The following is a 20,106-nucleotide window of genomic DNA, read 5'->3' on the forward strand; positions in this document are numbered from 1 at the left end:
TAACATATGTATGTACGCTGTACTGGCTGGTTTCTAATATCACCATGATTATTTTTCAATTACGTACGGATCTGAATCTGATTAATAAATTACAGTTTACATAACTTAAAGACATAATGCCTAGTCAACTTCAAAATCAAATATAATTTTTTTTTTTTAAGTTTTTGTTTTGCTTTTATATATTTTTATAAAACAACATCGTATAGCAGGCATCAGCAATCAGGAATCGTCAAAATCATTCATATATATATATATATGTTGGATCTATCTGACATTTTCTTACGACGTCATCCAATAAATTAATGTTTTTGGATTATATAATCACTACTTGTTTTCTGAAAGAATTGAGAGTATTGAATTAGATTTCCAATCATAATTTTTTTATTGAAGATATTCCTACAAAAATATGGATATATTCATTGAAAATAATATATATATATATAATTTATGAACTTTTGTTATTATTTAATTTCTGTAAAACTTTTAGTATCCATCAGGATTCTGGCTGTTGTAGTCTTTGACTAATTTTGTGAGTGTGCAGTTCTCTTAGCAATGATTTTTTTTTTTCTTTCACAAACCGCTCTTCGATTGATCTCTGAACAAGCTTACTAACGAATTACTGTAGCCGAAGTTGTCGTAGTAAACTACATTTGAGCATGTTGAGAAAAAAAAGTTTGAGCATAGATAGTTAACCCTTTTTTTAAAGGATGGAGTGCTTGTCAAAGATGTAAAGGACGTGTGAGGAGATAAATGGGTCAACTTCATCTTACGTAAGCCTTCATATCTACCATTTTTAAACACATATAAACAAATCAACAACATATAAAATATTATGATGCATATGATACATTTATACTTTTTGTCAACATGTTGTAGATGTAGACATATGAAATGAATTACAATGTACGTGAACAATTTTACAACATATTTGTCACGCGCCTGTGATTAACACGAGCCATGTACTAGAATCAATCAAGAGCTAGGGAAATTCATCTTTGATATAAATAAATCTCACCAGAAGATTCTCCTTGTTGTTTTTGATGTATTTATATACCAACAAGCATCGCTGTAAACGATAGTTATTGTTATTAAAAAGAGTTAGTAGTTGAATATTCACGAAGGTTGTGTGTCGCACTAGCTAGCTCGATAATTGTTTGAAGGACAATTGATTTAATATTTGTTTAATAGATTCGAGAAGATTAATTGAAAACTGTCTCGGATTAGGGTTCGTGCATGTTGTAATTAGTTCCGCGTGTTTACCTATAATGCATCTGAATCTTTAGACTAATAATTTTCTTTAAGATTCAATCTTTATTTAAGCATTGTTTATGTTAAAGCTAGCTGGTGAAAACAAGGTTATCTTAGATATAAGTAACACTAAGATTCTCTAGCGGAATAAGATCTAATCTATATACGATAGAATGGTAAGAGTTTTAAGAAAATAATTAAAAATAGAATGGTTGGAGTCTTGGAGATCGTGGTGAGTTTGAGATCAAGTCAAACAACGAAATTTGGCAAGAATAATACTAATTAAGCTTCCGTGAAATTAAAATGTTTTCCCTTTTCTTAGTTGGCTTAAATTTTACAAAACGGCTCAATATCTGCTTATGAATTTCATGTTTTAAGAGATCAATTCTGTTCTCTAGTATTTGGTTGGATATACGTTTGAAACTTTCTTTTACATTTTGGTACAACACAAGTTTTGTTTTCTTTCTTGATTCAAGTGTTTTTTTCTTTTCTTTTCTGATCTGATTCAAAATTAATTAATATACCAGAAAATCAGTGCATTTCGAAAGCACAAAACTAAATATTTTTCTTTATTAAGCATATATATAGCAGAATATCCTACATACGTTATACTTATCATCAAATCACAACATGTACATTGACCTATTAATTAGAAGGAAACATCCAATATACCTACAGACATTATATATATATATAGATACTAATTAGAGTCCTAACCTAAGATCTAAACAACACCCTGATGTGTCCGAAGTAGAAAGATCCTGTATTGTTGGAGGAACATTCAAATCCAAAGCACCACTGATCATCGGCTCCTCCTCCTTTTCCCAATGACATCTCATGTGACCTCCTAAAGCTTGACCACTCGAGAACACTCTAAAACAGATATTACACTTATGATGCCCTGAAAACGTAAGGATTTTTCCCTGATGATCATGCCCACTAGAAGTAGAAACCGTCATAGGATCATCGGTTACGTTTGTGATAGCGAAACAGCCTTTAACGTTTTTATGACTCGCTCTGTGTCCTCCTAAAGCCTGATGTGATCCAAACACTTTCTTACATCCTCCACACTCGAACCGTTCAATACTCGATGATGATGGTGTACCATTAGACAGCATTAAGAGACAAGAAGCGACTTCATGGTCTTCCTCGGACATAAATGAGACCCAATTTGGTAATATCTGGTTTAACTGTTTTGAAGAAGCCGCGGTGGGCACACGGTAGTTAGGAGGAGGATTAATGCCACGCCATTGACGCTCAGGGTGACATCTCATGTGACCAAAGAGAGCCTTCCAAGACCAAAACTTTCTGCCACATTCAGTACATGGACGTGTGATTTTGGGGGCATTTGGGTCTGGTTTTTTGGTGTATTTTGGTTTTGACGCGGATTTTGGTGAAGAACTAGAGGATGAAGCAACGGTTTTGGTGCGTTTCTTCTTAGGACTGTGATCGTAGCTTGAAGATAAAGCAAACTGGAGATTTGGATTAGGGTTGCTTGTGTTAGAAGGATGAAGTGGAATGTGAAAACTGCGATCATCATAGGAATGATTGTTGTTCATTGTGAGCACGTAGAGGAAGTGATGGAAGAAAAGTGGGAAAAAAAAGAGTAGAAGTTAGAGAAAGGGTTGCTTAAGTAGAAGAAGAAGGAGAGGTTACGTGGGAAAGAAGTTATGGAGGAACAGGGAGACAGTTAACTTCAGTTGAGGAACAGAGCGGTTTACTATGTAAGGAAGAGACTTATCTCTTTGCAGTTTGAAACCACCACGTTTTTTATGTATCAGTTTTGCTGCTTATTATTTGTTGGCCCAAGTTTATCTTTGATGGGCCTTATAATACTAGAGTTCATTATTTCTTATGGGCCTTATAATACTAGAGTCCATTATTTCTGATAGGCCTTATAAATCTTGCGTCTATTATTAAATTCTAAGCCTATGCAAGAATATTGAAGCAACAAAATTCCAAAGCCAACAAAATTCCAAAGCCAATTGGAAGATTTGGAAAAAGTAAAGATTTTAGTGGAGTTTGAGCTTCCATTACTCAATTTCGGTGGAGGTTCCACACTTCCACAGAAATAAAATCGCCACTCTCCCATCCCATGATTCACACTATTGAAATTGGACATTTGATTACGATTTGTTTCCTAGATTATTATTTTTGTTTCTATATCCGTTAGATTTTCTTTATCGTGCGTTTTCTTATCTTCCTGAAACATTTAAATAATAACAAGAATTGTTTTTGGTATAAGTAAACTTGTCTCTCTTTTTTGGTAAGAAGGTTTAAGGTTGCCTATATAGGACAACAAAATCAGAAAATGCCATAAGCATCTGTAATTTTTATTGGTTTGGGGTAAAAAAAGGTTACAAATAAAAGAATGGTCCAACAACATACATTCATTTTTGGAGTTATGTCATATGTGGAACATGGGAAGATGTTTTAAATACCTGAACCAAATAATATTCGAAATATCCAGACTTTCTCATTGTCGCATGAAAGACCACAAAATATAATACTATTACTTTTCAAAAAAGAAAATGAAACAATAAAATAAATTTAAAACAGTCATTGGATCAAGGTATAACGGAATCCAAATACAAGTATAATATATAATTATAAAATACTGATTCAATAATCAAAAGTATAATCATACAACTCCATGACGCAAACGATTAATGGTCCCAAAGATGATTTGGTTAATTATCTCTTTTTTTGGGTTAATGATTTCACTAGCCAATAAAAGATTATAGACTACCATTATAGATTATAGTAAGGAATAATATGTTTCTCATCATCATCTTCTTTACTTTGGCTGGGAACCAAAAGGGTCACTTCGTCACTTGCAAACAAAACAAAAAGTTTTCATTTTTCACTGGAAACAAAACTTACAAGTTAAGAAGTTCACATTTTTCAATCGATAATGGCTCATTATCTATGTCGACAATTATGGTTAGTCTATCCAATTTCCTTCTCTAACTCTTTTTTTCTTAGCCTGTAAATGTGACTAGTGCATGAATTCTGATTGGAAGTAATCAAATCCCACCAAAAAGCTTACCACTTTCCTAAATCTTCAAGCAAACCCATGATTTTACTTTTGTCAGTTTACCTCCTTTTTGTTTATTGAAGACCTACTCCTTCCTTTTTTCAGGTTTTTATATGTGTACTCCTCTTGCTTGTTCCTCATGCTTTCTTTCAGCTAGATTTTTCATGTGCCTGACGAATCTGCTTTTCTTTAAAGGATGATTTTGGTTTGGGTTTGGGTTTTGGCATCTCTGCCACTCATTTCTTGACAATCCTTGTTCTCTATGTTTGAGGTAAGGGTTTAATCCTCGTGACACTTTTTCAGTTCTGGTTAAAGTCACTTTCTTTGCTTATCTTCCTTATTCTTTTTGTTTCATTAGAAGTTTCTAGCTTTCTCTTCCTATGTTACTCTTTTTAAAAAAATCCCATTTTGATTTGGTGAAGTGGCTCACAATCTCTCATTTTGTGATTCTTAAAGTTTTTGGGAATTTTATCTAATTGTTGTTTGTTTATCAAACTTGGTGTTTCAGGAACTGATTAAGCCAAAGCTATGTTTTGGGTTTTGGTTCTGTTGAGCTTCATTGTTCTTATTGGTGATGGGATGATTTCAGAGGGAGCTGGTTTAAGGCCTCGTTATGTTGATGTTGGAGCAATATTCAGTTTAGGGACTTTACAGGGTGAAGTTACAAATATTGCTATGAAAGCTGCAGAGGAAGATGTAAATTCTGATCCTAGCTTCCTTGGTGGATCAAAATTGCGTATAACGACGTATGATGCAAAGCGTAATGGATTCCTCACCATCATGGGAGGTGAAAAAAAGATATGATCTTGTTTCGTTGATTCTTGTTTTGGAACTAAACTTTTACTTATCCTTTGTGTTGGTTTTATTTCACAGCTTTGCAATTCATGGAGACTGATGCTGTGGCTATCATTGGTCCTCAGACATCAATAATGGCTCATGTACTGTCTCATCTTGCAAATGAGCTTAGTGTGCCTATGTTGTCATTCACAGCTTTAGACCCTAGTCTCTCGGCGCTTCAGTTCCCGTTCTTTGTCCAGACAGCACCTAGTGATCTCTTTCTGATGCGTGCCATTGCGGAAATGATAAGTTACTACGGTTGGTCAGAGGTGATTGCATTGTATAATGATGATGACAACAGTAGAAACGGTATAACAGCTTTAGGCGATGAGCTCGAAGGAAGGCGCTGCAAGATTTCATACAAGGCTGTGCTTCCTTTGGATGTGGTGATTACGAGTCCTCGTGAGATTATAAATGAGTTGGTTAAGATTCAAGGGATGGAATCTCGGGTAATCATTGTGAACACTTTCCCTAAAACAGGTAAGAAAATCTTTGAGGAAGCCCAGAAGCTTGGCATGATGGAGAAAGGCTATGTTTGGATAGCTACAACTTGGTTGACTTCTCTGTTAGATTCTGTTAACCCGTTACCTGCCAAGACTGCTGAATCTCTTAGAGGCGTGCTTACTCTTCGTATTCACACGCCAAATTCAAAAAAGAAAAAAGATTTCGTGGCACGGTGGAACAAGTTGAGTAACGGGACTGTCGGTTTAAACGTTTATGGTCTCTATGCTTATGATACTGTCTGGATCATTGCTCGAGCTGTTAAGAGACTTCTAGATAGCAGAGCTAACATTTCCTTCTCTAGTGACCCAAAGTTAACCAGCATGAAGGGAGGAGGGTCACTGAATCTAGGTGCATTGAGCATATTTGACCAAGGATCACAATTTCTTGATTATATTGTGAATACAAATATGACTGGTGTTACAGGTCAAATACAGTTTCTTCCTGACAGATCAATGATACAGCCCTCATATGACATCATAAACGTGGTTGATGACGGGTTTAGGCAGATAGGGTATTGGTCTAACCATTCCGGGCTCTCTATTATACCTCCAGAGTCACTATACAAAAAGCTTTCAAATCGTTCGAGCTCAAACCAACATCTGAACAATGTGACTTGGCCTGGTGGGACTTCTGAGACACCACGTGGTTGGGTTTTTCCTAACAACGGGAGACGATTGAGAATCGGTGTACCCGATAGAGCAAGTTTTAAGGAGTTTGTGTCAAGGTTGGATGGAAGCAACAAAGTGCAAGGGTATGCCATTGATGTCTTTGAAGCTGCGGTAAAACTGATTTCTTATCCGGTTCCTCATGAGTTCGTCCTATTTGGAGACGGTCTCAAGAACCCAAACTTCAATGAATTTGTCAACAATGTCACTATTGGGGTGAGCAAAAGAATCAAGAAAATATCATTTCTCTTACAAAGCATTGTCGAAACTGACTGTAATAGTTGTGAGTTGTTCATTTCTGCTTTCAGGTATTTGATGCTGTTGTAGGAGACATAGCTATTGTTACGAAACGAACAAGGATTGTGGATTTCACTCAGCCTTACATAGAATCAGGGCTTGTCGTGGTTGCTCCTGTCACAAAGCTAAATGATACTCCGTGGGCGTTTTTACGCCCTTTTACACCTCCAATGTGGGCTGTTACAGCAGCTTTTTTCCTCATCGTTGGATCAGTAATATGGATTCTTGAACATAGAATCAACGATGAGTTCCGCGGACCTCCAAGGAAACAAATTGTTACTATTCTCTGGTTAGTAAACAGTCACTGAAGTTGCATTTTATCAATATGTTGGCACATAACATACCTAAAGACCTCATAAGCTATGATCTATGTATGCAGGTTCAGCTTCTCCACGATGTTTTTCTCCCACAGTAAGTTACATCTAAAAACTGCAGCTAAGTTACTACTGTATAGGTGATGATATCTCCAACATCTTTATGCTACTAAACTTGCAGGAGAGAACACAGTGAGTACACTCGGTCGTGCTGTTCTGCTCATCTGGCTATTTGTGGTACTAATCATAACATCAAGCTACACAGCGAGTCTTACATCGATTCTTACAGTGCAACAGCTAAACTCACCAATCAGAGGAGTAGACACACTCATCAGCAGCAGTGGACGAGTTGGGTTTCAGGTAGGTTCTTATGCAGAAAACTACATGATTGATGAGCTTAACATTGCCAGATCCAGACTTGTACCACTCGGCTCTCCTAAAGAATACGCTGCAGCTCTTCAAAACGGAACTGTTGCTGCAATTGTTGATGAGCGTCCTTACGTTGATCTCTTCCTCTCAGAATTCTGCGGATTTGCCATTAGAGGCCAAGAATTCACCAGAAGTGGCTGGGGATTTGTGAGTACCTTCATTTAAAACTGTCTCTGCGGTTTGTTTGAACATTAATCTTGATCATCTTTTTTGCGGTTTTGTTTGTAGGCATTTCCAAGAGACTCTCCATTAGCAATCGACATGTCAACCGCGATCTTAGGTCTATCAGAAACCGGACAGCTTCAAAAGATCCATGACAAGTGGCTTTCAAGATCTAACTGCAGTAACCTCAACGGTTCAGTGTCAGATGAAGATTCAGAACAGCTTAAACTCCGAAGCTTCTGGGGATTATTCCTTGTGTGTGGGATCTCTTGTTTTATCGCTCTCTTCATCTACTTCTTCAAGATAGTCCGCGACTTCTTCCGCCACGGCAAATATGATGAAGAAGCCACAGTACCTTCACCAGAAAGTTCACGTTCTAAATCATTGCAGACATTTCTAGCTTATTTTGATGAAAAAGAAGACGAATCCAAGAGAAGGATGAAGCGTAAACGAAACGATGATCTTTCTTTAAAGCCTTCTAGACCAATATGACAGATCCATCAAGACTCAAGCATGAAAGATGAAGAAATGCAGACACACATACCTCATACTTATATAGTAGAATGCAGATTTTGATTTTAACTGTACTTCAAGAATAAGCCTTGAAGAATACGGAACATTTTTTAACCAAAGAAAGTGAAGCATTAACTTGTAAGACAAAGCTATATCATACATAGTTCTTAAAAAAAAGAATTACTTGGTATCCTTTTTATCTTCCAGTTATGTTGCATACCAAAACTGTAAAAACTAGAGGTGCCAATCCGGATTAGGCAGTTTAGTTGCTAAACCGACTATATCCAAACTCGGAAGCTTTCCAAATGTACCGGTTGGTTTTTACTTTTTATAGGATAGTTAGTGGTTGCTGATTAGCCATTGAATCAAATTAGTCACACTAATCACTAAAAACATTTATAAACTCAAACAGTTAAAAACTTGGCTAGTTTTCTGTCATATACTACTATTATGTAAATTAAATACTAAGAAAAAAAAACTATAAAAACAATCTCAAAAAGAAAAAAAAACTTTCAAAAATCTGAAGAGAAAATATCAAAATTCGAATAAAAAACTTGGATACTTAAAATCTACATAAAAATGATATAAAAAATATTGAATATTTGGAATCTCTAACGACTAATGCTGGATCCAAAATCCGGTTAGTTATCAATTTTTATATAATATTATGAAAATTAAATATCAAAACAATAAAAAGATAGAAAATAAAAAATAAAAATAAACCTTAAAAATCCAAATACAAAATATCAAAATTTTGAAAAAGCAATATAAAATTCGAATTAAAAATCTCGATATTAAAAATCTATATAAAGATGATATGAAAACAAGTTGAATGTTTGGAATCGCTAACAACTAATGTTGGTTCCAAAATACGATCAGTTTCATACATCATTATGCAAATTTAGTGTAAAAAAAAACCTTTTAAAAATCCGAATATCCAAATTTACATAAAATGATATGAAAACAAGTTGAATGTTTGGAATCGCTAACAACCGAGACTGGATCCAAAATCCGCTTAGTTTCAAATATCTTTATGTAAATTTAGAATAAAAACAAAATAAAAAATAAAAAAAAACTTTAAAAGTCCGAAAAAATTGACTTAAAAACTTGGATACTAAAATCTTCATAAAAAATAAGAAAACAAGTTGAATGTTTGGAATCGCTAACGACCGAGGTTGGATCCAAAATCCGGTTAGTTTCATATATTTTTATGTAAATTTATAATTAAAAAAAAAAACCGGAAAAATTGACTTAAAAACTTGGATACTAAAATCTACATAAAAAAAATGAAAACAAGTTGAATATTTGGAATCGCTAACGACCGAGGCTGGATCCAAAATCCGGTTAGTTTCATATATCTTTATGTAAATTTAGTATCAAAACAAAACAAAACAAAAAAACGTTTAAAACTTTTAAAAATCCGAATAAAAAACTTGGATAATATATCTACATAAAAATGATATGAAAACAAGTTGAATATTTGGAATCGCTAACGATCAAGACTGTATCCAAAATCCAGTTAGTTTTCATATCATCGTTATGCAAATTAAAAATCCGTGAGAAAATCGATTTTTGGGAGGAAAAAAAAAAAGTAAATAAGAAGGGATAGGAAATGAACCTCAATTTGTTGATGGGCTTCTGAGTATTATATGGGCTGAAAATGAGATTTGCAGTCCAAGCCTCTTTCGTCCACCGCCATGTCCGTCTTCCCCGTGTGCGTGTCCGTGACTGATAAACCAAAAGCCTCCGATCATCCGATGAATCATGAACCGGAGAAACCCAAAAGTCGCCGATCATCCGATGAATCATGAACCGGATAAACCCAAAAGCCTCCGATCATCCGATGAATCATGAACCAGAAAACGCAAAATCTTCCGATGAACCATTGCATTGAAGACAGGGTAAACAAAATCCGGAATCCTTTGAATTCAAACAAAAGTAGAAAACTTCCGACGACGGAGACTGAGAGAAGATATCGTAACGCCATTAACGAGAGACAAAGGAGGAAGAAGAAGAATCAGAGTTGAATTAGAAGCGAAGGAAACAGGAATCGAAGAAGAGAATGGTGAAAATCAGAGCAATTGCGTATGTAATTTCATCTCTCTCTCTCTCACTTAAGAATTTTCTATCTCTGAGAAGGGTTCCTCAATTTATAGACACATCGTTTGTGTTTGGGATTCAAAGTTTCCTTTTTTCTTAACGGCTCTTTGTTGTTTCCTTTTTCTTTGTTATTTCCTTTTCTAAAACAAATTTTGGATTGTTTCCTTTTTCCACTTAAAAAGCTTAGAGCAATGAGAGTCTCGCACGTGCCCTCATTAGCCAAGATTCGCAAGAAAACAATGGATGATATATTTGGCATTAGCTTTGAAACGTGTAGCGACTGATTGTAGCCAAACCATAGAGCAGCTTGTGTGATTGCAGAAACAGAGCTCGAGGCTACAAATCACAGAGCTCGAGGCTACAAGGTTTAGAGTTTGAGCAATGAAAGGAGAAGAAGCGAGGAAAGACGCTGAATTGCTCAAGAATTATAGGTGAATAAATCACTTTCTGCTTTGAATGGGAAAGAAGCTGGAGCATTTGGTCGCACCATAACTGCGGTTGCAGTGATTGACACGGCGGAGAAAGGTTACGAGATCGGAGAGAAAATGGTCCAAGTGTTCTTGAAGATCGGAAACTTGAAATCTACTGCTTCTGTGAAGAAACTTGATAAAGTCGGAGCTAGACTTATCGAAAGTATGTAATTGAAAGTTTACGGATTTGTTCTATGGATTCTGCAAATGGTAAATGGTAATAAAGAGATTCGTAACTGAAAGTTTGAAACTTTTTTTTCTCCCCACATGAAGAAGACGAAACAGAGAGAGATGATTATTACTGCACAAAGTAAAAAGACAACAACAAATCCACATGAATATTACACAAACTTTTTATCTCAACAAGTCTTTCAGTTTCTCACTCGTTTTTAGCAGCTTCAGCTTGTCTAGCTCCAACAGAAAAGAACTCTGTGATGACTTCAAGTGGCATGCCTTTAGTTTCCGGGACTTTAATGAACACAAAGACCCATGAAATGCAACATACGATTGCGTACATTCCAAACACACCAGCTAGTCCAATGGATTTGAGCAGCACGGGGAGACTGTAAGTGACGATTATGTCACAGATCCAGAAGGTGAGTGCGCAGATGGCGATGCAGATTCCGCGGACTCGAGTTGGAAAAATCTCTGAACAGAGGATGTTTGGAGCAGGACCGAAACCCATCACGAAGAAGCAGAAGTAGAGCACAACGCTTACGGTTGATAAGACCGCGTGCACAATGCTGTTCATGTGAACAAGATTTGAGATTACTAAAACCAATAGAGATGCTATCAGGATTGGTATCGTGGTGAGAAGCAAGGTCCTGCAAATATAAAATAAAAGACATTTCATAACGCATTTTAGCTTGTTTCGTTTATGTGTATTGTAAGAACAAAGGAAATTTAAGTTTTAATCACCTTCGACCAGAAAGATCCATGAGCCTCATTGCAACAGCTATTGCAGGTAACATCACAAAGGTTGTCAATGCACTTATAAGTAAGGATGCTGAGGAAGAACTAATCCCCATGTTCGATAGTAGGATCCCGACACCCGCCTGCTCAAGGATTTGCGGTGTGTAGTAAAGAACTCCGTTGATGCCTGAGAACTGCATTTCCAAGAGGAAGCAGGAAAACATAGAATTAGCATAAACCGCATTATTTCTTCTGTGATTCACTAATTTTGATGTGGCTATCTAGACTACCTGCTGAAGTATTTGAAGTCCAACTCCTACGACTAATGCACGCTTGACTCCAGGATCATGAAGATCATGCCAAATTGACCCTTTAGTTGTTTCGGATGGATGTACCATAGCAGGACCAATTGTATGTTCTTTGAGAAGGTCTTTGGAATAAAGAGCTGGTTGGCTAACCAAAGCAGACGCTTGTACAAAATCTGCCTCACCGGTTCCATCACCACCAGGCAATGAAACAATTGAGCCACGTCGAGATCCTGGGAAACCTTCTTGATGCAAGTATATCCGTTTAAACCCACCTTCTTTCTGTCCCGATTCATCTTCTCTTTCCGTCCATTTCCATGCCACTTGCCATCCACCTCCAATCCCCATACTACCCGCTCCTTCCCCTTGAGCTCCCTGCACTTGACTTCCATGTCTGAAGGTAGAAAGAGTTCCATGAGCAGTGTGAGGCATGTCTTTCTCCATGCTTGTCGTTTGACGTGAGATCAACGGAGAATGAAGATCATCTTCAGAATCATCTCCATGGTCGGATGGATAATCCTCACCTTCTCCAACAAGATTCTCTTCATCCCAATCTTCATGTCTTGGTTGATTCCCTCCAACACTGAACATACTCCCAAAATGTGGGAACAAGGCACTCCTCATGCTTCCAGTGTCCGGCATCTTCTCGTGAACGCTCCCAAACAGTGTGACAAGAGGATCAATCAATGAGCCTTGCCTCCTGCTCATTGTACTTCCATGGCGAGACAAAACACTCATAGTGCTTCCTCCTTTGACTGGCCTAGCAACCCAACTCAGCCCTTCTTCTGCACCATATAACTTAATTTGATCCTTATCCACAGCTATATCATGATCATCAGTAACTTCATCCGCGGGACCAATTATATATTCCTCTATGGTTGTTTCACCTCCAATTCCAAGACCCTCAACCAACAAAGCCATCTCACCTATACATTGCCACATAAGAACATTCAATAGAAAAGATTGGTTTCATTGAAAGAATTAGAGTCAGAACGATTTAAGACTAACCAGACACATCTTCGCGACCACGCAGTCTCTGAAGAACCCGCTTTGCTTCAAGCATTCGACCTTTGCTCACGAGCCACCTTGGGGACTCGGGCAAGAAGAAGACCGTGAGGAAGAAAAAGACAAGGGAAGGGATGAAAAGGACACCAAGCATCAATCTCCAGCTAGGTGATGGCATCAACGACATTCCGAAAACCATACAGTAAGATAAGAACATCCCTCCAGAGCCAGTGAACTGCGGTAGCGTATTCAACAGTCCCCTAATCTCAGGTGGTGCAGTCTCAGATATATAAATAGGAACAAGTGTGACCACAAGACCAACCCCAAATCCATCTAACAACCTTCCTAAGAGCAACACATAAACATTCGGAGACCATAGCATTACTAGAGAACCAACAAAGTAGAGAATTGAGGACAATATTAGCATGGGACGGCGACCAAGCCAATCAGCTACCCCTCCAGAGCATGTTGTAATCAGAGTAGCACCAATAAGTGACATCGCCACAATTAGACCTTCCACTGATGGATTACTCTCCAAATTAAACTCCTTTTTTATGTACAACACAGCTCCTGCAGAGTACCCAAAGAAAACTTAAAATCCATCACACAAGCAAAAGAGATAAGCTAAAAGATCTGTGAATTGTATCCATAAAAATCCTGACTTTATCGATCCTAAATTTCATAAACAGAATTATGGATACAGAAGATAATCAATCACCTGCAATAGTTGCGTTATCCCATCCTTGTAACAAGTTGCCAACAGCAGCAGCAATAGCAACAAGCACAGCTCCACTCATAATTCCGTCTTCTATCTTTTATCAAGAAATCTGAAGAGAATTTCGCAAAAACAGAGTCACTGATCAACGACGATGAGTGAGTGAAACAAAATCCACCTGAAAATTCGAAAATCAGACACAATCACTTGGTGAGCTAAAAGATAAAACAGAGAGAGATAACACCAAAAAGCATGACCTAAGACTATAACAAACCCTTTAGTGACGTAAAAGACACATACCCAAAGGAGTTCTAGAAAAAAAAAACAGAGGTGAAACCTCAGATGTCAAAATCAAAACTTTGAATAAAATTTGACTACTTTTTATCTCTACCAAGTAGAAGAGAAAGTAAGAAAGTACGAGAGAATATGATATACAGAGAGAGAGATGAAAACTAGGGTTAGCAACTTGGAATTGGAGGCAGAAGAAGCCACTATCAGTGAGCCGCTGCTTCAATGGCGTCACTAAGCAATCATAAAGCATTGTTTACCCTTTTGGTTTAAATCAAAAAAAAAGAAAACGAAAGCTAGATTTCGAAGTAACCGTGAGAATATAAAAATGAATACTTTTTTTTTTTGTGCGGAAGGACAGTGAACAGAGAGAGAAGCCTATGGGATTAGTGACACCTGCCGTTTTGCTCCTGTCCTCTCAAACCACGTATGTGTATTGTGTGTGTATGTCTCTCTTCTCTTTCTCGTGTTTGCGTACAGAATTTTTTCAGAGAATTAAGTACATCTTTAAATTTTGTTATCTTTTCGATTTGGGTCCACGAGTTTATTCACGGGCCTATACAATCAAATTAATATCTCGAAATGTTTCTGCTTTTTACCATCTTCGCTTTCATGAAGTAAAGGTAAAAACGGATATTAATTTGGGATTTTGTATGTAAAAAGATGAGTTTAATGTCGGCATAATTGGGGAAAAATATTTGGTGTTTTTTTGTAAATATGAAACAAATATAGGATTGGTTTTTGAAATCTTAGATTCATTGGGACTTATACGAGAAACTAGAGATAAATATCTGAGTTTTCTGAAAACAAAGTTATTGGTAAAGTAAAGTTTAGTTTGTTTACATCCGGAAAGCATCTTCAAATCATTTCAACTTTACATAATTAATCAAGAAAGAAAGAAACAATGCAATAATGGAGAATAATGTCCAAAGTCCAAATACAATGAGACACTTTAACTTTAGTTAATTGTGAGTCGTATTCGTATGTTACAATATAATGAATAGTTTTTTCTTCTTCACTTTACTATTCTTCTTACAGATTAAAAGGGAAGAAAAAGAATGTATAAAAAATCATATTGAGTTTTTTTTTTTTTTAGAACCGAGTACCAAATTCGATATACAGTCTCTAATTCTAAATGAATAACATTAACAAATTTTGATCAACGAAAAACAAACCATGTGACTACGACAACTACTGGTTTTCTGAAAATAAATATCTATCGTCCGTATATCAAAACTTGATATGTATAAAACAAAAGATATATTGTTAAACGTCGTTGTTAAAGTTCGTATATTTGACCGCAAAGATTACCATAAATGTATTTAGAACATAGGAAAAACATCTAATTGGTTAATAAATATTTATGACTCCATATTTCTTAGATATTTTCCGGAAATGAACGTAGTACAAGCGTTATGTTTGGAACTACAGTACACACCACAGAATATAAACACGCAATAGAATCTTTTTTCATAGACTTTGAAAGTTATGGCATGTGAATGCGAATATATAAAGATTCTTGTCCACATCCTCAATTAATCATCATCATTGCTTCTTAAAAATTCCGTAGAATGAGGAGAAACGTACCATTTATGTTTACTGGTAGTAGTGATTACTGATTTAAGATATTATTCTTGGGAAAGAAACATCTAGTAACAACATTTTGAAAAGAAAAAAATCAGAATGATTATTACGGAAAAATGAAAAATTCAATAACGTTATGTTTGTCACCAAACTAATGTTAAAACGAATTCAAACCAAGTTGGAGAGATGTTACAGGACAGTTTTGCTAAAAAAAATCAGCCAGCACATTGATACAAAACCCAAAATATAATTTTGCTTGTGTACGTGGAGGTGTCAAATTTGATTCAGTCTTGTGAAAATGTCAATTTGATAGCGTTTATAATTAAAATTTTCGGTTCTTTTTTTTATCTGGAATTGAAATGTGTAATATGTTATCATTTTAGGCCTTATTGTAAGGTCTAAAGTCTAAAACAATACAATAATACGGCCTTTGGGGTGTCTGAATTTTGTATTTGAACATTGGGCTGGATCAGTGAATAAACAAGGCCCAAAAGTAAAACTTATTAGGGATTATGTGCGGGGCTCCAGAAAGTTGCAATATATGGAAAAGTCAATCTCTTACGTCATAATAGTCAGTGACGCCATAATACTGTTTAAATATTTGGCATATCTTTATCTTAAGAAAAAATCTCAAGAGATTACTATTCTTTCTGATAGGAGATTGAATGAACGGTTGCTTCTTTTACAAGTAGATCACATGTATTTAAATTAGTCTTCTCATACGACGAGAATAAAACCATCGTGCTTAATACTTAAATTTTTTTACAATTAACGGTAACTAGTAAAACCAGAAATGCATTTTGATTTTGTACAAACCAACATTCTAATTTTAGTTTTTTTTTTCAATTACAATTTAAACGATAAACAAAAGAGAAACTGGTTTAAATTTAATAATGCAAAAGCAGAAGAAAGAAGGTGAGAGGAAACAGCGGAGAGAGACAGAGTCAGAGAGGTGTAGAAGTAGTAGCTGGTGAGCACTAATAAAAGACCTTTCTTCGCTCAATCGCCGCCGTAAAATAAAACACCATCACATTCTCATCCAACGAATCTAATCTATCCGACCAAACCAAAGCTCTTAAAAAATCTATTTTTATTCTTACTTCAATCTCTGAAATAAATAAACATAAAATATTGTAGCTTTCCTTTGTTGTTCGACTTTTCTCTTTTGTCTCCCCTAAATTTAGTTTCTCCTTTTAAGTCAGATTCCTTCCTAATCCCATTCTTTCAGTCTTCTCTTTCGCCCTTCTGAGTTCAACAACTGGTAACTAGATCCTCTTTTTGCTTTACTTCATTCTCTGTTTTGTTATTCCTTTAAAAGATCCATCGAAACTTCTTAGCTCTTTGTCTTTTTTTTGGTTATTTTGACTCTTTGATCTGATGTGGGTTTTGCGTCTTTCTTTACTTGTGGTATTGTTAAAGTTCGTTACTTTGTTCTCGTTTAGCTTCTTGTATTTGGTCTAATTTAAGTCTTTTGACTTTTGACAGTGTTATCTCTATGAACAGTTCCTTTGATGAAGAACACAAAGTGAAAGTTGCTGTCTTTATAACCAGGATTTGGTAATTCCCATTGTTTCATGGGCAATTCTTGCCGTGGATCTTTCAAGGACAAACTCGACGAAGGCGATAACAATAAGCCTGAAGATTACTCTAAAACCTCTACCACCAACTTGTCTTCTAATTCCGACCATTCACCGAACGCTGCAGACATCATTGCTCAAGAATTCTCCAAAGACAACAACAGCAACAACAACAGCAAAGATCCAGCTCTTGTTATTCCTTTAAGAGAACCAATCATGAGGCGTAACCCAGACAATCAAGCTTACTATGTTCTTGGTCATAAGACACCAAACATTCGTGATATCTATACCCTTAGCCGCAAGCTAGGTCAAGGTCAATTTGGAACGACTTATCTATGTACAGAGATTGCCTCAGGCGTTGACTACGCTTGTAAGTCAATATCCAAGAGGAAGTTGATCTCTAAAGAAGATGTTGAGGATGTTAGAAGGGAGATTCAGATAATGCATCATTTAGCTGGTCACGGTAGTATCGTGACGATTAAAGGAGCTTATGAGGACTCTTTGTATGTTCACATTGTTATGGAGCTTTGTGCTGGAGGTGAATTGTTTGATAGGATTATTCAGAGAGGACATTATAGTGAGAGGAAAGCTGCTGAGCTGACTAAGATCATTGTCGGTGTTGTTGAAGCGTGTCATTCGCTTGGTGTGATGCATAGAGACTTGAAGCCTGAGAATTTCTTATTGGTTAATAAGGATGATGATTTCTCTCTCAAGGCTATTGATTTTGGGCTATCTGTCTTTTTCAAACCAGGTAAAGTGTTTGAAGCTTTTAGTTAATGTTTTGCTTAACTAGGCTGGTAAAAGAATCTTATGAAACAGAATGTGACTTTCAGGTCAAATATTCACTGATGTTGTTGGAAGTCCATATTATGTTGCTCCTGAGGTTTTGCTCAAACGTTATGGGCCTGAAGCTGATGTGTGGACTGCTGGTGTTATATTGTATATATTGCTAAGCGGAGTCCCACCTTTCTGGGCAGGTATTTGTCATTTTCCATGTTAGCCTGTTTCTTAGTCATGTAGAAAGTCTAAGTCACCTGAAATGTGTTTTGTATTGTCGTTTTTGGAATCAGAAACACAGCAAGGGATATTTGATGCTGTGTTGAAAGGATATATCGACTTTGAGTCAGACCCGTGGCCTGTGATATCCGACAGTGCTAAAGACTTGATCCGCAGAATGTTATCCTCCAAGCCTGCAGAACGTTTGACCGCTCATGAAGTCTTGCGTACGTATTCACATAAATGATTACTTATAGTGACAACCAAACAGCATTAGACTAATATCCTTTTTTCAGGTCATCCATGGATCTGTGAGAATGGTGTTGCACCAGATAGAGCACTAGATCCAGCTGTTCTTTCTCGTCTCAAGCAATTCTCTGCAATGAATAAACTAAAGAAGATGGCTTTGAAGGTGAGTGATTTTGTGCGTAAACCCTTTATCTTCTTTGGTCTCTGCATCACTTCTCATGAAACTGTTTGTTTTACTCTTTGTTTTGGGCTCATCAGGTTATAGCTGAGAGTCTCTCGGAAGAAGAGATAGCTGGTTTAAGAGAAATGTTTCAAGCAATGGATACTGATAACAGCGGGGCAATCACATTTGATGAACTCAAAGCTGGGCTGAGAAAATATGGATCTACCTTGAAAGACACAGAGATCCATGATCTTATGGATGCGGTAAAAATCTAACCTTATTTGGTTAAGTACATTGACAATGAAGTATTGTTATGTATTCTTACACTCAGCTCTTTTATTGACCAGGCTGATGTAGACAACAGTGGGACAATAGATTACAGTGAGTTCATTGCAGCGACGATCCATCTCAACAAACTAGAGCGGGAAGAGCATCTTGTTGCAGCGTTTCAATATTTTGACAAAGATGGAAGCGGTTTCATAACAATTGATGAGCTACAACAAGCGTGTGTTGAACATGGCATGGCTGATGTTTTCCTTGAAGACATCATCAAAGAAGTTGATCAAAACAATGTAAGCTTATATGATGATCTGTTCCACATTCCTCGCTAGGCTAATGTCGAGGCATCAGCTGATAAAAAGTCTTATCGGTTCTTATGTTGGTCTGAACAGGATGGAAAGATTGATTATGGTGAGTTTGTGGAGATGATGCAAAAGGGAAATGCTGGTGTTGGAAGAAGGACGATGAGAAATAGTCTAAACATTAGCATGAGAGACGCGTAGAGGTTGTTTTCCCCGGTGTTTAATATGTTAGTGCGATCGTGACTGCGAAAATGTTCTTATTCATGGAATCAACAACCTCAATGCTCACCACCTAGAAGGCGATGAAAGAAGACCAAACCGGATTCATACCTGTGGATGGTTCGAGTTTTGTTTAACGACTGTGTGATTAATCGTCAAGTAGTTTTGGAGGTTTTTTCTTTACCTCTTTGTTGTTTGTTCATTATGGCCATTGTTGAAGTTAGTGAGCTTTGTTCATCATCTGCCATTGTTAAACTTTGTTCACTTGTATTTGAAAAAAACAAAAATGTCTTTGTATGTTGTGTGATTTCTAAGCATTTTTACTTTGAAAATCTATTTCTTCTTTTCTAGACGATCACGACCCTTCATCCATATCGGACTACACAACTCGATATTGAATAAATTTATATGAGAATAGTACCAATGGCCTATGATGTGGAAGATGATGAGCTAGCAAGTCTCAATCATGTAAATGAAAGTGCTTTTTCTAAGTAATCTGTATTTAAACTCAAATAAAACCAAAACTCAAAGCTGTTCCAAGCAAATTATTCATTGGCCACAATCTGTAATTTGGAACATTATGCACCAAAACCATTTTTAATGTATTTTACATATACAGGTTTTTTGGTACTTCTCCTATACACATGGCATATTCATATTAACAAAAAATATTTATTTTGGTGTCACTTTTCATATTTTATTAGTGTAAAATAACCTCTTCTTAAGAGTAACGTATGGCAATTTGGTCAGCTTTGTTATTTAAAAATTATATGTTAATTAGCTAAAATACGATCATTTGTACCCAAATTCTCTTAATTTAAAACTAGTCCGACTTGAAAGTAAAAGTTTAGTTTAAACTATAATCAGAACAATAAATATCAATACGCCACCGACGATTTGCTGCCACCGACAAATGTTTTGTCGGCCACACGCGTC

General features: G+C 36.3%; 5 protein-coding genes and 1 long non-coding RNA gene across 22 annotated transcripts; 4 read left to right on the forward strand and 2 right to left on the reverse strand.

The window, feature by feature from the left end:
- Window positions 1–1,803: 1,803 nt before the first annotated feature.
- DAZ2 (C2H2-like zinc finger protein) lies at window positions 1,804–2,807 on the reverse strand (the record flags this gene model as incomplete). Its single annotated transcript, NM_119694.2, has 1 exon — window positions 1,804–2,807. The coding sequence occupies one exon, from the start codon at window positions 2,805–2,807 to the stop codon at window positions 1,953–1,955; it is 855 nt and encodes a 284-aa protein (NP_195254.1). The 3' UTR covers window positions 1,804–1,952.
- A 1,247-nt stretch (window positions 2,808–4,054) lies between these two features.
- Window positions 4,055–8,209, forward strand: GLUR2 (glutamate receptor 2). 6 transcript variants are annotated; one of them, NM_001342336.1, is made up of 8 exons: window positions 4,062–4,191; window positions 4,391–4,556; window positions 4,794–5,072; window positions 5,159–6,507; window positions 6,600–6,877; window positions 6,968–6,999; window positions 7,084–7,478; window positions 7,560–8,209. In NM_001342336.1, exons 3-8 carry the CDS (start codon window positions 4,814–4,816, stop codon window positions 7,983–7,985), a joined length of 2,739 nt encoding a protein of 912 aa, NP_001329586.1. In that variant the 5' UTR covers window positions 4,062–4,191; window positions 4,391–4,556; window positions 4,794–4,813; the 3' UTR covers window positions 7,986–8,209. The 6 variants fall into 6 exon arrangements, with proteins under 6 accessions (NP_001320141.1, NP_001329586.1, NP_001329588.1 ...); NM_001342337.1 differs by having other exon boundaries at window positions 4,481–4,556; NM_202957.3 differs by having other exon boundaries at window positions 4,171–4,390; window positions 4,481–4,556.
- Window positions 8,210–9,856: 1,647 nt separating this feature from the next.
- AT4G35295 (homoserine kinase, putative / HSK) lies at window positions 9,857–10,747 on the forward strand (the record flags this gene model as incomplete). Its single annotated transcript, NM_148399.1, has 3 exons — window positions 9,857–9,907; window positions 10,397–10,471; window positions 10,538–10,747. The coding sequence occupies 3 exons, from the start codon at window positions 9,857–9,859 to the stop codon at window positions 10,745–10,747; spliced, it is 336 nt and encodes a 111-aa protein (NP_680765.1).
- On the reverse strand, window positions 10,299–14,347 carry TMT2 (tonoplast monosaccharide transporter2; the record flags this gene model as incomplete). Of its 11 annotated transcripts, none has more annotated exons than NM_001203993.1 (7): window positions 14,138–14,301; window positions 13,517–13,625; window positions 12,981–13,368; window positions 12,802–12,861; window positions 11,779–12,719; window positions 11,495–11,682; window positions 10,780–11,400 (listed from the first exon to the last, which is right to left on the reverse strand). In NM_001203993.1, exons 4-7 carry the CDS (start codon window positions 12,854–12,856, stop codon window positions 10,956–10,958), a joined length of 1,629 nt encoding a protein of 542 aa, NP_001190922.1. In that variant the 5' UTR covers window positions 12,857–12,861; window positions 12,981–13,368; window positions 13,517–13,625; window positions 14,138–14,301. The 11 variants fall into 11 exon arrangements, with proteins under 11 accessions (NP_001328129.1, NP_001328130.1, NP_001328127.1 ...); NM_119696.5 differs by having other exon boundaries at window positions 11,779–12,038; window positions 12,069–12,719; window positions 12,802–13,368; window positions 13,517–13,691; window positions 13,949–14,159; NM_001342344.1 differs by having other exon boundaries at window positions 11,779–12,038; window positions 12,069–12,719; window positions 12,802–13,368; window positions 13,517–13,691; window positions 13,814–14,159.
- AT4G09145 lies at window positions 14,159–14,490 on the forward strand. The gene has a single exon (NR_142257.1). It is a non-coding gene; the product is annotated as an other RNA (long non-coding RNA).
- A 1,638-nt stretch (window positions 14,491–16,128) lies between these two features.
- Window positions 16,129–19,529, forward strand: CPK5 (calmodulin-domain protein kinase 5). 2 transcript variants are annotated; one of them, NM_119697.4, is made up of 8 exons: window positions 16,129–16,646; window positions 16,871–17,713; window positions 17,796–17,939; window positions 18,033–18,185; window positions 18,255–18,370; window positions 18,466–18,633; window positions 18,718–18,942; window positions 19,042–19,519. In NM_119697.4, exons 2-8 carry the CDS (start codon window positions 16,960–16,962, stop codon window positions 19,150–19,152), a joined length of 1,671 nt encoding a protein of 556 aa, NP_195257.1. In that variant the 5' UTR covers window positions 16,129–16,646; window positions 16,871–16,959; the 3' UTR covers window positions 19,153–19,519. The 2 variants fall into 2 exon arrangements, with proteins under 2 accessions (NP_195257.1, NP_001329080.1); NM_001342345.1 differs by having other exon boundaries at window positions 16,244–16,646; window positions 16,889–17,713; window positions 19,042–19,529.
- The last annotated feature ends 577 nt before the right edge of the window (window positions 19,530–20,106 follow it).

Source organism: Arabidopsis thaliana, chromosome 4 (assembly GCF_000001735.4).
Source record: "Arabidopsis thaliana chromosome 4, partial sequence".
NCBI classification, from domain to species: Eukaryota; Viridiplantae; Streptophyta; class Magnoliopsida; order Brassicales; family Brassicaceae; genus Arabidopsis; species Arabidopsis thaliana.

Bases quoted from the DNA above. Each gene is read 5' to 3' on its own strand.
- GLUR2 (NM_001342335.1), top strand. From the start codon at position 4,814: ATGTTTTGGGTTTTGGTTCTGTTGAGCTTCATTGTTCTTATTGGTGAT. The intron at 6,508-6,599 runs GTGAGCAAAAGA...TTCTGCTTTCAG, and splicing joins TCAACAATGTCACTATTGGG to GTATTTGATGCTGTTGTAGG. The intron at 7,000-7,083 runs GTAAGTTACATC...CTAAACTTGCAG, and splicing joins CACGATGTTTTTCTCCCACA to GAGAGAACACAGTGAGTACA.
- CPK5 (NM_119697.4), top strand. From the start codon at position 16,960: ATGGGCAATTCTTGCCGTGGATCTTTCAAGGACAAACTCGACGAAGGC. The intron at 17,714-17,795 runs GTAAAGTGTTTG...TGTGACTTTCAG, and splicing joins ATCTGTCTTTTTCAAACCAG to GTCAAATATTCACTGATGTT. The intron at 18,943-19,041 runs GTAAGCTTATAT...TGGTCTGAACAG, and splicing joins AAGAAGTTGATCAAAACAAT to GATGGAAAGATTGATTATGG.